Source organism: Lucilia sericata, unplaced genomic scaffold (genome assembly GCF_015586225.1).
Source record: "Lucilia sericata isolate MDLA Ls3-8-SP2 unplaced genomic scaffold, ASM1558622v1 Contig000266F_arrow, whole genome shotgun sequence".
Lineage (NCBI taxonomy): Eukaryota > Metazoa > Arthropoda > Insecta > Diptera > Calliphoridae > Lucilia > Lucilia sericata.
Genome location: NW_023994291.1, coordinates 237,501 through 251,640, shown reverse-complemented (window position 1 = coordinate 251,640; position 14,140 = coordinate 237,501). Strand labels below are relative to the sequence as shown.

The 14,140-nt window shown below is 27.8% G+C and overlaps 2 protein-coding genes and 1 pseudogene across 2 annotated transcripts; all 3 read left to right on the top strand.

Moving 5' to 3' along the window:
* Nucleotides 1-2,627: 2,627 nt before the first annotated feature.
* Nucleotides 2,628-8,882, top strand: LOC119602983 (annotated as a pseudogene).
* A 1,102-nt stretch (nt 8,883-9,984) lies between these two features.
* Nucleotides 9,985-10,839, top strand: LOC119602976 (solute carrier family 35 member F5-like). The gene is made up of 4 exons (XM_037954818.1): nt 9,985-10,070; nt 10,142-10,292; nt 10,353-10,512; nt 10,576-10,839. The coding sequence occupies exons 1-4, from the start codon at nt 10,053-10,055 to the stop codon at nt 10,829-10,831; spliced, it is 585 nt and encodes a 194-aa protein (XP_037810746.1). The 5' UTR covers nt 9,985-10,052; the 3' UTR covers nt 10,832-10,839.
* Nucleotides 10,840-12,404: 1,565 nt separating this feature from the next.
* Nucleotides 12,405-13,535, top strand: LOC119602974 (solute carrier family 35 member F5-like). The gene is made up of 5 exons (XM_037954816.1): nt 12,405-12,445; nt 12,518-12,668; nt 12,729-12,888; nt 12,952-13,203; nt 13,285-13,535. Exons 1-5 carry the CDS (start codon nt 12,428-12,430, stop codon nt 13,331-13,333), a joined length of 630 nt encoding a protein of 209 aa, XP_037810744.1. The 5' UTR covers nt 12,405-12,427; the 3' UTR covers nt 13,334-13,535.
* Nucleotides 13,536-14,140: the final 605 nt, after the last annotated feature.

The following is a 14,140-nucleotide window of genomic DNA, read 5'->3' as shown; positions in this document are numbered from 1 at the left end:
AAAAGTTCAATATTAGAGAAAATACATAAAGTACCAATTGATGAACGAAAAAGTACCAAAAACCTGTTATAGATTGTTATTCTCAAAGAATCAATAAAAGACGAAAACAGTTGAAAATTCGATATACATATATACGATATATATACTCCTAAATATTTAAATTTCCTAAAATCCCTCTTTAGTGAATCAACATAACCAAAAATACAACTATGTACTGTCAAAATTTCATGATTCTAATTTCACTCATTTGCGTTAAGTGACAAATGAAGCAGTTAGTTACTAACACGATAAATTATTACATAATAGGCGTTAAAAAGGGGAGAGAAATATAACAAATAAACGCTCTAGCACCAGTTTTATACTAATAAAAACACGCTAAGTTGGCACCACTATTAATCATAAATTGTCATTCACAATATTATCAAACAAATGTTTAAACATTAGAAATTATGTAAGACAAAAAATGGTTCATGTTCACGCTAAGCAAGATAAAAACAACAATTCATAATGCATTCAATATTAAATTTCATATAGTATGAATACTACTTAAGGTTCTAAGATCACTAACAGTGTTGCCAGAAAAATTGTGACATAAGTACAAAACTTAGCCTGGAACTCTCATTTGCTGCATTCAAACACACAAACACGTATATTTTTTTTTCAATCTTAGAAAAACTTTACCATGAATTTCGTAGCCAGAGCAAGTTTTGCTGAGTCTAGTCTATAGTCTAGTCTATAGTCTAGTCTATAGTCTAGTCTATAGTCTAGTCTATAGTCTAGTCTATAGTCTAGTCTATAGTCTAGTCTAGTCTCGTCTATAGTCTATAGTCTTAGTCTAGTCTATAGTCTAGTCTATAGTCTAGTCTATAGTCTAGTCTATAGTCTAGGCTATAGTCTAGTCTATAGTCTAGTCTATAGTAGTCTAGTCTATAGTCTAGTCTATAGTCTAGTCTATAGTCTAGTCTATAGTCTAGTCTATAGTCTAGTCTATAGTCTAGTCTATAGTCTAGTCTATAGTCTAGTCTATAGTCTAGTCTATAGTCTAGTCTATAGTCTAGTCTATAGTCTAGTCTATAGTCTAGTCTATAGTATAGTCTCTAGTCTAGTCTATAGTCTAGTCTATAGTCTAGTCTATAGTCTAGTCTATAGTCTATAGTCTAGTCTATAGTCTAGTCTATAGTCTAGTCTCTAGTCTAGTCTATAGTCTAGTCTATAGTCTAGTCTATAGTCTAGTCTATAGTCTAGTCTATATTCTAGTCTATAGTCTAGTCTATAGTCTAGTCTATAGTCTAGTCTATAGTCTAGTCTATAGTCTAGTCTATAGTCTAGTCTATAGTCTAGTCTATAGTCTAGTCTATAGTCTAGTCTATAGTCTAGTCTATAGTCTAGTCTATAGTCTAGTCTATAGTCTAGTCTATAGTCTAGTCTATAGTCTAGTCTATAGTCTATAGTCTAGTCTATAGTCTAGTCTATAGTCTAGTCTATAGTCTAGTCTATCTAGTCTATAGTCTAGTCTATAGTCTAGTCTATAGTCTAGTCTATAGTCTAGTCTATAGTCTAGTCTCTAGTCTAGTCTATAGTCTATAGTCTAGTCTATAGTCTAGTCTAGTCTATAGTCTAGTCTAGTCTATAGTCTAGTCTATAGTCTAGTCTATAGTCTAGTCTATAGTCTAGTCTATAGTCTAGTCTATAGTCTAGTCTATAGTCTAGTCTAGTCTAGTCTATAGTCTAGTCTATAGTCTAGTCTATAGTCTAGTCTATAGTCTAGTCTATAGTCTAGTCTATAGTCTAGTCTATAGTCTAGTCTATAGTCTAGTCTATAGTCTAGTCTATAGTCTAGTCTATAGTCTAGTCTATAGTCTAGTCTATAGTCTAGTCTATAGTCTAGTCTATAGTCTAGTCTATAGTCTAGTCTATAGTCTAGTCTATAGTCTAGTCTATAGTCTAGTCTATAGTCTAGTCTATAGTCTAGTCTATAGTCTAGTCTATAGTCTAGTCTATAGTCTAGTCTATAGTCTAGTCTATAGTCTAGTCTATAGTCTAGTCTATAGTCTAGTCTATAGTCTAGTCTATAGTCTAGTCTATAGTCTAGTCTATAGTCTAGTCTATAGTCTAGTCTAGTCTAGTCTAGTCTATAGTCTAGTCTAGTCTAGTCTATAGTCTAGTCTAGTCTATAGTCTAGTCTATAGTCTAGTCTATATTCTAGTCTATAGTCTAGTCTATAGTCTAGTCTATAGTCTAGTCTATAGTCTAGTCTATAGTCTAGTCTATAGTCTAGTCTGTAGTATAGTCTATAATCTAGTTTATAGTCTAGACTATAGTGTAATATATAGTATAGTCCATAATAAAACAATATGGTTGTATCATGGTCTAGTCTATAGTCTAGTCCATAGTCTAGTCTATTTGACGTTTTCCGGCAGCTTTTGAAAAAACCTAAATCTGACAGTTTCTAGAGGTTTTTGTGACATGGTTTAATGGAAAATGAGGTGAAAATTTTGACATTACTGTTTCTTGCCGAACCACCTTATGGGAATTCGCCTTGCAAGCAACTCTGCACACAAAAACCATGACAACAACAAAAAGAAAGAGTTTAAATGTCACTTCTAGAGAGAAAATATTTTGACAGTTGTAATTTTATTCTACCGAATTACGGAAGAAGATATAATTGTGTGTTTATAAATTTACGGTCAAATGGAAAATTTTATATAAAATATACAAAGAAAACCAGAATTAATTAATTAAAAAGTTAAAAAATATACTAAACAAAAGCAAAAAACCTATAAAGTATTAACAACAAAATTGTCTAGTACACCAAAGAAAATTCTGTTTACTTTCACAAAAACTAAATAAAATAGTAATAAAAAAACAGCTGGTGGTTGTTCATTGAGAAAAGAAGAAAAATTAAAATTCTATATTAAAAAAGGTAAATAACAATATTACTTTCAATTTGTAACTTAAATAACAAGTTTAAAGTAATTAACTGCATTTTATGCAATTCACCAAATTACACGCCTACTTTGCCTTGTTTCAGACAAGTGCATTTCTAAGCTACATATCACAACACAGGTCACACTAACACAATTGGTGACACTTGGAGTCTAGGAGCTATTCTTAGAAGCCGCTAATTAATCAATATACAGTAGTACACCTTTACAATAGATAACAAATATAATTTAATTTTGTTATTTAAACCTTTGATTGTTTGAATATTGTTTCTACTTTGCTGTGGAGGTTTTTAATGTGCTAAAGTGAGAGCTGGAATAGAATGTTTTCTTATTTCATTTGGAGAATTTTAAGATAACATATTTTTAATATAATGAAATTTTTATATAAAATTGTTTTGTTTAATAATAGAATTTAAATTTAAACTAAAACACCTAAAATAATGAATTCATTGCTATAACTTTAAGTCTATGTCGATAAACTTATACTTTTTATGCCTTTGGCTGGACATCCGGTGTATATCGTATAGCAGCTTCGCTTACTAATTCTAAGTGAGCATCAATAAGCAGGTATTAGTATTAGTAGAATTAAGAGCCGGTTGCTGCTGTTTCTTCAACTGTTACCGCGACCGAATCATTTCTAGTTCTTTAAACCGTTGTCTCGCCTGTCATCAAAGTCCTCACGGTACTTTTCTATTATTTAGATTTGCGACTCATAAACCTATGGTTAAGACCAAGAAGCCGTTCCCACGACAATATGATCTCCGCTCCGGAACGACCCGATTCTCAATCGGCCAAAGATTGTTAACTTAGCAACAGCTGTATCAACCGCAAGTTTTTCCCCATGGAAGAACACCAGTTACAGTCAACCTGTTACAACAACAACACTAACGCAAATAATTAAGTTTTTCTGTTATAACAACAAGAAATGTTTGTCCTCATATACATTTACACACTCGGAACTATGTAAAACCCCGAACTTTTAGCCATTTCGGAAATTGTCTCTTTTCTATAGAAAATTTTCGGAAATGTTCTATTTTCTATAGAAAATTTTCGGAAATGTTCTATTTTCTATAGAAAATTTTCGGAAATGTTCTATTTTCTATAGAAAATTTTCGGAAATGTTCTATTTTCTATAGAAAATTTTCGGAAATGTTCTATTTTCTATAGAAAATTTTCGGAAATGTTCTATTTTCTATAGAAAATTTTCGGAAATGTTCTATTTTCTATAGAAAATTTTCGGAAATGTTCTATTTTCTATAGAAAATTTTCGGAAATGTTCCATTTTCTATAGAAAATTTTCGGAAATGTTCTATGTTTCTATAGAAAATTTTCGGAAATGTTCTATGTTTCTATAGAAATTTTCGGAAATGTTCTATGTTTCTATAGAAAATTTTCGGAAATGTTCTATGTTTCTATAGAAAATTTTCGGAAATGTTCTATGTTTCTATAGAAAATTTTCGGAAATGTTCTATGTTTCTATAGAAAATTTTCGGAAATGTTCTATGTTTCTATAGAAAATTTTCGGAAATGTTCTATGTTTCTATAGAAAATTTTCTGAAATGTTCTATGTTTCTATAGAAAATTTTCTGAAATGTTCCATTTTCTATAGAAAATTTCGGAAATGTTCCATTTTCTATAGAAAATTTCGGAAATGTTCCATTTTCTATAGAAAATTTTTGCAAAAATTATATTTCTTTCTATAATAAAATAATATCTTAAATGATTTTATACCTTTAAGAGCTGATGTCATTGTAAACTCTTTCCAAATGAAAGTAAATATGACATACATACAAACATCTGAACACATGAAGCTTTGTCGTTTTATTATTATTCATTTTCATGAGACAATATTCCAAATATTATCAGTTATAGACTTCTACAAATGGTCTATTTAATATTGAATATTTATTTAATAAACATTATAGGAAGATAATAAAACAACTTTTTTTTGGGGAATTTCTAAAATAACTGTTATGATAACAGAGAAATAGTTATACGAATACCGATCAAAAACTGCAAAATAAGGAAACAACAGTTTTCACACTATATAAAGGTAATAAACATTTTTTTAAAGATTTCCTTGAGAGCTCTTGTACTTTTGAATTGTATTTGAACAAATACGTAGTAAAAAATAGATATGTTGAAATAATGCTTTGATTTTGAAAAAGTTTAATAGCATCATCAAATGTGTACGACAAAAAGAAAACTCAATCAACTCAATAAACCTTTTGTAATATGGCAACTAACCAAATTGTATTTAAAAGATAAATAAAATCAATAAAGTAATCGTTTAAACACTTGTAGTCAACTATTAATAGGACTCTTAAACTATGTCTACTTAAATGGGATGCTAAATATGTTTAATAAACTTTTCTTTTGTAGATTGTGTTTTTCTATCAAGCACAAAAGCATAGAATAACAAAACTTGGATAACTACAGAGCGAGAGGGTGCTGTAAGAGTCTTACAACTAACTACGTCATTTTGAAAATAAAAGAATATTTGGCAAACAATAATACAAAGAAAAAAATATATAAATATTTATTGTTAATCCACAAGCTAAAAACAACAACAGCATAAAATGAAGTCAAAACGTGGCCTACAAAATTTAACAATAACTTAAAAATTGTCATAATAATATCGTAATACAATTTCAAATTACTCCAGAAATTAGAGTATTTTAGCAGTTTAAGTTGAAACAAAAGACAACTGCAAAACAAACAAACGAAACAAAACGCCAAAAAGTATAAACAATTTAAACAACAAAATAACATCAAACAAATAATGTTAACTAGAACCCAAAAGTTAATATTGGGTGTTACAATACTCATACTGGTCGATGTAATATGGGTTACTTCCAGCGAACTAACAAAGGTTGGTCGGAAGATGTCATTAAATATTTGCATTTCACTTAAATTTGTTTAAATTTATTTATAGTTTCTTTATGAGGATGAGAATTTTAAAAAACCATTTTTCTGTACATATTTTAAAACCTCTATGTTTACCATATATCTGGTTATAATTGGTCTAATAGCACCCTGGAAGGAAACGTGTGAAAGACAAAATGGCAATTATGCTGTAAGTATGACTTAAGAAAAGAAGTTTTGAGGGATTTAGAAATTGACTTAAATTGTTTTTGGTTTCTTTCACAGATGATGGATCAAAATGTGGAGGATGATAGCTACTATTCCCACCATCCCTCCTTGGTAAGTAAATAACTATCGGAAACTTTGTTTATAGAACATTTTTGCGGAAAATTTCACTTTTTCTATAGAAAAATTACGGAAAATTTACACTTTTCTATAGAAAAATTTCACTTTTCTATAGAAATTTTCGGAAAATTTCACTTTTCTATAGAAAAGTTTCGGAAAATTCCACTTTTCTATAGAAAAAAAATTCACTTTTCTATAGAAATTTTTCGGAAAATTTCACTTTTCTATAGAAAATTTTCGGAATTTTTCACTTTTCTATAGAAAATTTTCGGAAATGTTCTCTTTTCTATAGAAAATTTTCGGAAAATTTCTCCTTTCTATAGAAAAATGTCTGAAAATTTCTATTTTCTATAGAAAATTTTCGGAAATGTTCTCTTTTCTATAGAAAATTTTCGGAAATGTTCTCTTTTCTATAGAAAATTTTCGGAAATGTTCTCTTTTCTATAGAAAATTTTCGGAAATGTTCTCTTTTCTATAGAAAATGTTCGGAAATGTTCTCTTTTCTATAGAAAATTTTCGGAAATGTTCTCTTTTCTATAGAAAATTTTCGAAAATCTTCACTTTTCTATAGAAAATTTCACTTTTCTATAACAAATTTTCGGGAAATTTCACTTTTCTATAGAAAATTTCACTTTTCTATAACAAATTTTCGGAAAATTTCACTTTTCTATAGAAAATTTTAGGAAAATTTGTCTTTTCTAAAGAAAATTTTTCTTTTCTAAATAAATCTATATTTTCTATAGAAATTTTGCAGAAAATTTATATTTTCTATAGAAAATTTGCGGAAAACTTCTATTTTCTATAAAAAATTTGTCTATTCGATAGAAGTTTGAAGAAAAATTATCTTTTTTATAGGAAATTTTCGGAAAATTTCTCTTTTCTATAGAAAATTAGCAGAAAATTTATATTTTCTATAAAAAAATTTCACTTTTCTATAGAAAAATTTTCCAAAATTTTGTCTTTCTATAGAAAAATGTTTCAAAAATCTTGAAATTGTTTACAGAATTTTACGTTCTAAGTTTATTTACATATCAACTTCTCTTTCTATTCCAGAGTGATCCCACATTTATACCCATACGTTCGGCAGCTAGTACTAGCGTAGGTGGTGGTGCCATTTCTGGCACTGAAAGTGATGATTCCAGCATACGTTCTGTGCGTTTCAGTAAAATGGCCGAAGTACGTGAGATGTCCGCTCATGAGGCTACAGAGGCATTAATGGCACGTCTCTCCTATTCAGCTAGCATGCGTATACGCAGACAAACATCTCATAATAAAACTGCCAAAACAGCATTAATGTTTTGTGTTTTGGTAAGAACTGAAAGCCTATTTTATAAGATTCTTATTAACCTATTCAATTGTTATTACCTTAGTGGTTTTGGCCAATTATTTATTCCAAGTTTCATTGGAAATGACCGAAACGGCAGTTGTAACTCTATTGAGTTCTTCCTCGTCTCTGTTTACATTGGCTTTGGCAGCTTTTTTTCCCTCAGCAGTGGGTGATAAATTTACCATAACAAAAGTTATAGCGGTGGCCATGAATATTGGGGGAGTGGTAAGTAAATTATTAGAATTTATCATTTGTTGCTATAGAATCTTTTATGAAAACTTTTTTTTTTGTTTTAGGCCACTATAACAATCTCTGATATCCAGGATACCAACTTTTCCCGAGGCGCTTTATTGGCTTTGTTTAGTGCATTTTTCTATGCCGCCTATTTGGTGTTTGTTAAAAGAAAAAGTGATACAGAGGAAAAAATTGACATTCCCTTATTTTTTGGTAAGTTTTTTTGAAAAATAAAACTTATTACTTTTACATTATAACGGGTTTCTTTAAAGGTTTTGTAGGTTTATGGAATTTACTTTTAATGTGGCCAATATTTTTCATTTTAAATTTTACCAAAATAGAAAAATTTGAATTACCCAATCAAAATCAATTTGCAATATTATTTTTAAATGGTTAATTGGTACCGTAGTATCCGAAGCTCTATGGTTATGGTGAGTATTTTTAGAATAAACAAAAATAAAATTAAAACTTATTTATTTGATCATTTCCAACAGGGGCTGCTTTTTAACTTCCTCATTAATAGGCACCATAGCCATTTCCCTGCAAATACCTTTATCTATACTATTTGATGTTTTACTCAAAAAGAAACCCTACTCACCGCTATTTTATATAGGTTCAGTGCCCACTTTTATGGCATTAATGCTTTTAGCTTTACTTATGCGTAATGATGATTCTGATCCTCTAATGCGTTTATTTAAAGTTATTTATAGAAAATTATGCAATTGTAAAAAGCCAAATATTGTCAGGTAAATAAATAATTATAAAATAACTTTAATAGTTTTGTTGTATAAAAATATTTTAATTAAATTTTATTTCTTTATTTTAGAATAAATGATGAAGAGCAACAAGAATCCCTTATTGGCAGTAATGACTGATTAGTTTAATTTATTTTCTCTACAAAAAAAGTATTTATTATTAAGTTACTAACAATATACAAAACACACGAAAATAAATTGCCTCGAAATTTGCTCATTTAATAACAGAACGAAACAAATAAACTGGAGAAAACATAATTCAAAACTTTTATAATAATTTGGCTGTAGTTTTTAAAAGAATTATATTTTATTTTTATTCTTTTAATAAAAAAAAGCACAATATTATTTATTCTTTCCTTTTTTAATTTTTCTTCTCTATTTTTCTAATTAACCTCAGATCTCTCTCTCTCTTCGTGTTTTTATTTTATTTTTAATATAAACTAATTACATACAAAACACATAATTGTAAAAGTAAAATTTTGTAAAATTGTATAGCTTTTTAGCATTTTTAATGGTAAATTAACTATGTATGTAGTGTATTTAAAACTAAATAAATTTTTTATGTATGTATATTTTATGATTATCATTATTATTACTCTCCTTTTAGCTGTAATATTATTATTTATAAGCTCTCACTTGTATTATTATATTTAATCTTAAAAGAAATGCATTAAATTATTTTTACATTTATACTCTATAGTTTTATGCAAAACAAATAATGAGTATCATTAGTAATAAAAAAAATACCATACCATGAATTTGATGTTAAATAAAATAAAGAAAAATTCTTAGAAAACGAATATTTTGTGATTTATATTTCTAAGGACAATTTTTCATTTCTATGCTTTTAGGAAAGTAAAGATTGGCTATAAAAACCATAAAAAACTGTAGTTTCTTAAAAATGTATCCTATTAGAATCTTCAGTAAAATCTTTAACCACTAAAATTGTCTATAAAATTGGTTGTTATATGAACAACTTTAAAGACAAGTCCTTAAACTTTGGTCTAGTTAAGAAAATATTAAAAAATTTGGATCACTTCAACTTATTGTCAAAAATAATGGTTTAGATTGATGAGATGTCCCTACATGAGTCTATAGAATCTTAACAGGCACGCTGCTAGCATGCGTATACATGCAGATAAAATATCATAATACATTTTGTTGAGAAAATATTCAATATCAAAAATAACTTTATTTAGAACATTAAATATGGTTTAATCAGAAAATAGTGAAAATGATCACTTAAAAGTTCTGAATCACATTTCGGGGTGTAAAGTTGGTCACGACGAGTACATGGGCTAGGATCAACTAGTCTGAGGAGGAGGGATGGATAAATCGGGGACAGCGAGGGACGGGAGGAGTGGGAGGGGGGGGCGAGCGGCGAGCGAGCGATCGAGCGAGCGAGCGTAGCAGCGAGCGAGCGAGCACTAGCGAGGAGATCGAGCTAGCTAGCTAGCGATCGAGCTATCGAGCGATCATCTAGCGATATCGATCATCTATCTATCAGCATTGGCTTTGGCAGCTTTTTTTCCCTCAGCAGTGGGTGATAAATTTACCATAACAAAAGTTATAGCGGTGGCCATGAATATTGGGGGAGTGGTAAGTAAATTATTAGAATTTATCATTTGTTGCTATAGAATCTTTTATGAAAACTTTTTTTTTTGTTTTAGGCCACTATAACAATCTCTGATATCCAGGATACCAACTTTTCCCGAGGCGCTTTATTGGCTTTGTTTAGTGCATTTTTCTATGCCGCCTATTTGGTGTTTGTTAAAAGAAAAAGTGATACAGAGGAAAAAATTGACATTCCCTTATTTTTTGGTAAGTTTTTTTGAAAAATAAAACTTATTACTTTTACATTATTAACGGGTTTCTTTAAAGGTTTTGTAGGTTTATGGAATTTACTTTTAATGTGGCCAATATTTTTCATTTTAAATTTTACCAAAATAGAAAAATTTGAATTACCCAATCAAAATCAATTTGCAATATTATTTTTAAATGGTTTAATTGGTACCGTAGTATCCGAAGCTCTATGGTTATGGTGAGTATTTTTAGAATAAACAAAAATAAAATTAAAACTTATTTATTTGATCATTTCCAACAGGGGCTGCTTTTTAACTTCCTCATTAATAGGCACCATAGCCATTTCCCTGCAAATACCTTTATCTATACTATTTGATGTTTTACTCAAAAAGAAACCCTACTCACCGCTATTTTATATAGGTTCAGTGCCCACTTTTATGGCATTAATGCTTTTAGCTTTACTTATGCGTAATGATGATTCTGATCCTCTAATGCGTTTATTTAAAGTTATTTATAGAAAATTATGCAATTGTAAAAAGCCAAATATTGTCAGGTAAATAAATAATTATAAAAATAACTTTAATAGTTTTGTTGTATAAAAATATTTTAATTAAATTTTATTTCTTTATTTTAGAATAATGATGAAGAGCAACAAGAATCCCTTATTGGCAGTAATGACTGATTTAGTTTAATTTATTTTCTCTACAAAAAAAGTATTATTATTAAGTTACTAACAATATACAAAACACACGAAAATAAATTGCCTCGAAATTTGCTCATTTAATAACAGAACGAAACAAATAAACTGGAGAAAACATAATTCAAAACTTTTATAATAATTTGGCTGTAGTTTTTAAAAGAATTATATTTTATTTTTATTCTTTTAATAAAAAAAAGCACAATATTATTTATTCTTTCCTTTTTTAATTTTTCTTCTCTATTTTTCTAATTAACCTCAGATCTCTCTCTCTCTTCGTGTTTTTATTTTATTTTTAATATAAACTAATTACATACAAAACACATAATTGTAAAAAGTAAAATTTTGTAAAATTGTATAGCTTTTTAGCATTTTTAATGGTAAATTAACTATGTATGTAGTTGTATTTAAAACTAAATAAATTTTTTATGTATGTATATTTTATGATTATCATTATTATTACTCTCCTTTTAGCTGTAATATTATTATTTATAAGCTCTCACTTGTATTATTTATATTTAATCTTAAAAGAAATGCATTAAATTATTTTTACATTTATACTCTATAGTTTTATGCAAAAACAAATAATGAGTATCATTAGTAATAAAAAAAATACCATACCATGAATTTGATGTTAAATAAAATAAAGAAAAATTCTTAGAAAACGAAATATTTTGTTTATTTTTTCTAAAGGACAATTTTTCATTTCTATGCTTTTAGGAAAGTAAAGATTGGCTATAAAAACCATAAAAAACTGTAGTTTCTTAAAAATGTATCCTATTAGAATCTTCAGTAAAATCTTTAACCACTAAAATTGTCTATAAAATTGGTTGTTATATGAACAACTTTAAAGACAAGTCCTTAAACTTTGGTCTAGTTAAGAAAATATTAAAAAATTTGGATCACTTCAACTTATTGTCAAAATAATGGTTTAGATTGATGAGATGTCCCTACATGAGTCTATAGAATCTTAACAGGCACGCTGCTAGCATGCGTATACATGCAGATAAAAATATCATAATACATTTTGTTGAGAAAATATTCAATATCAAAAATAACTTTATTTAGAACATTAAATATGGGTTTAATTCAGAAAATAGTGAAAATTTATGATCACTTAAAAGTTCTGAATCACATTTCGGGGTGTTTAAATGTTGTCACGACGAGTACATGGGCTAGTGTATCAACTAGTCTGATGATTAGTGTATGGATAAATCTGTTGACTTATCTATGGACAGTGTAGTAGTGTAGTGTTTCTATCTATCTATCTATCTATCTATCTATCTATCTATCTATCTATCTATCTATCTCTATCTATCTCTATCTATCTATCTATCTATCTATCTATCTATCTATCTATCTATCTATCTATCTATCTATCTATCTATCTATCTATCTATCTATCTATCTATCTATCTATCTATCTATTACCATAACAAAAGTTATAGCGGTGGCCATGAATATTGGGGGAGTGGTAAGTAAATTATTAGAATTTATCATTTGTTGCTATAGAATCTTTTTATGAAAACTTTTTTTTTTGTTTTAGGCCACTATAACAATCTCTGATATCCAGGATACCAACTTTTCCCGAGGCGCTTTATTGGCTTTGTTTAGTGCATTTTTCTATGCCGCCTATTTGGTGTTTGTTAAAAGAAAAAGTGATACAGAGGAAAAAATTGACATTCCCTTATTTTTTGGTAAGTTTTTTTGAAAAATAAAACTTATTACTTTTACATTATTAACGGGTTTCTTTAAAGGTTTTGTAGGTTTATGGAATTTACTTTTAATGTGGCCAATATTTTTCATTTTAAATTTTACCAAAATAGAAAAATTTGAATTACCCAATCAAAATCAATTTGCAATATTATTTTTAAATGGTTTAATTGGTACCGTAGTATCCGAAGCTCTATGGTTATGGTGAGTATTTTTAGAATAAACAAAAATAAAATTAAAACTTATTTATTTGATCATTTCCAACAGGGGCTGCTTTTTAACTTCCTCATTAATAGGCACCATAGCCATTTCCCTGCAAATACCTTTATCTATACTATTTGATGTTTTACTCAAAAAGAAACCCTACTCACCGCTATTTTATATAGGTTCAGTGCCCACTTTTATGGCATTAATGCTTTTAGCTTTACTTATGCGTAATGATGATTCTGATCCTCTAATGCGTTTATTTAAAGTTATTTATAGAAAATTATGCAATTGTAAAAAGCCAAATATTGTCAGGTAAATAAATAATTATAAAAATAACTTTAATAGTTTTGTTGTATAAAAATATTTTAATTAAATTTTATTTCTTTATTTTAGAATAAATGATGAAGAGCAACAAGAATCCCTTATTGGCAGTAATGACTGATTTAGTTTAATTTATTTTCTCTACAAAAAAAGTATTTATTATTAAGTTACTAACAATATACAAAACACACGAAAATAAATTGCCTCGAAATTTGCTCATTTAATAACAGAACGAAACAAATAAACTGGAGAAAACATAATTCAAAACTTTTATAATAATTTGGCTGTAGTTTTTAAAAGAATTATATTTTATTTTTTTCTTTAATAAAAAAAGCACAATATTATTTATTCTTTCCTTTTTTAATTTTTCTTCTCTATTTTTCTAATTAACCTCAGATCTCTCTCTCTCTTCGTGTTTTTTATTTTATTTTTAATATAAACTAATTACATACAAAACACATAATTGTAAAAAGTAAAATTTTGTAAAATTGTATAGCTTTTTAGCATTTTTAATGGTAAATTAACTATGTATGTAGTTGTATTTAAAACTAAATAAATTTTTTATGTATGTATATTTTATGATTATCATTATTATTACTCTCCTTTTAGCTGTAATATTATTATTTATAAGCTCTCACTTGTATTATTTATATTTAATCTTAAAAGAAATGCATTAAATTATTTTTACATTTATACTCTATAGTTTTATGCAAAAACAATAATGAGTATCATTAGTAATAAAAAAAATACCATACCATGAATTTGATGTTAAATAAAATAAAGAAAAATTCTTAGAAAACGAAATATTTTGTGATTTATATTTCTAAAGGACAATTTTTCATTTCTATGCTTTTAGGAAAGTAAAGATTGGCTATAAAAACCATAAAAAACTGTAGTTTCTTAAAATGTATCCTATTAGAATCTTCAG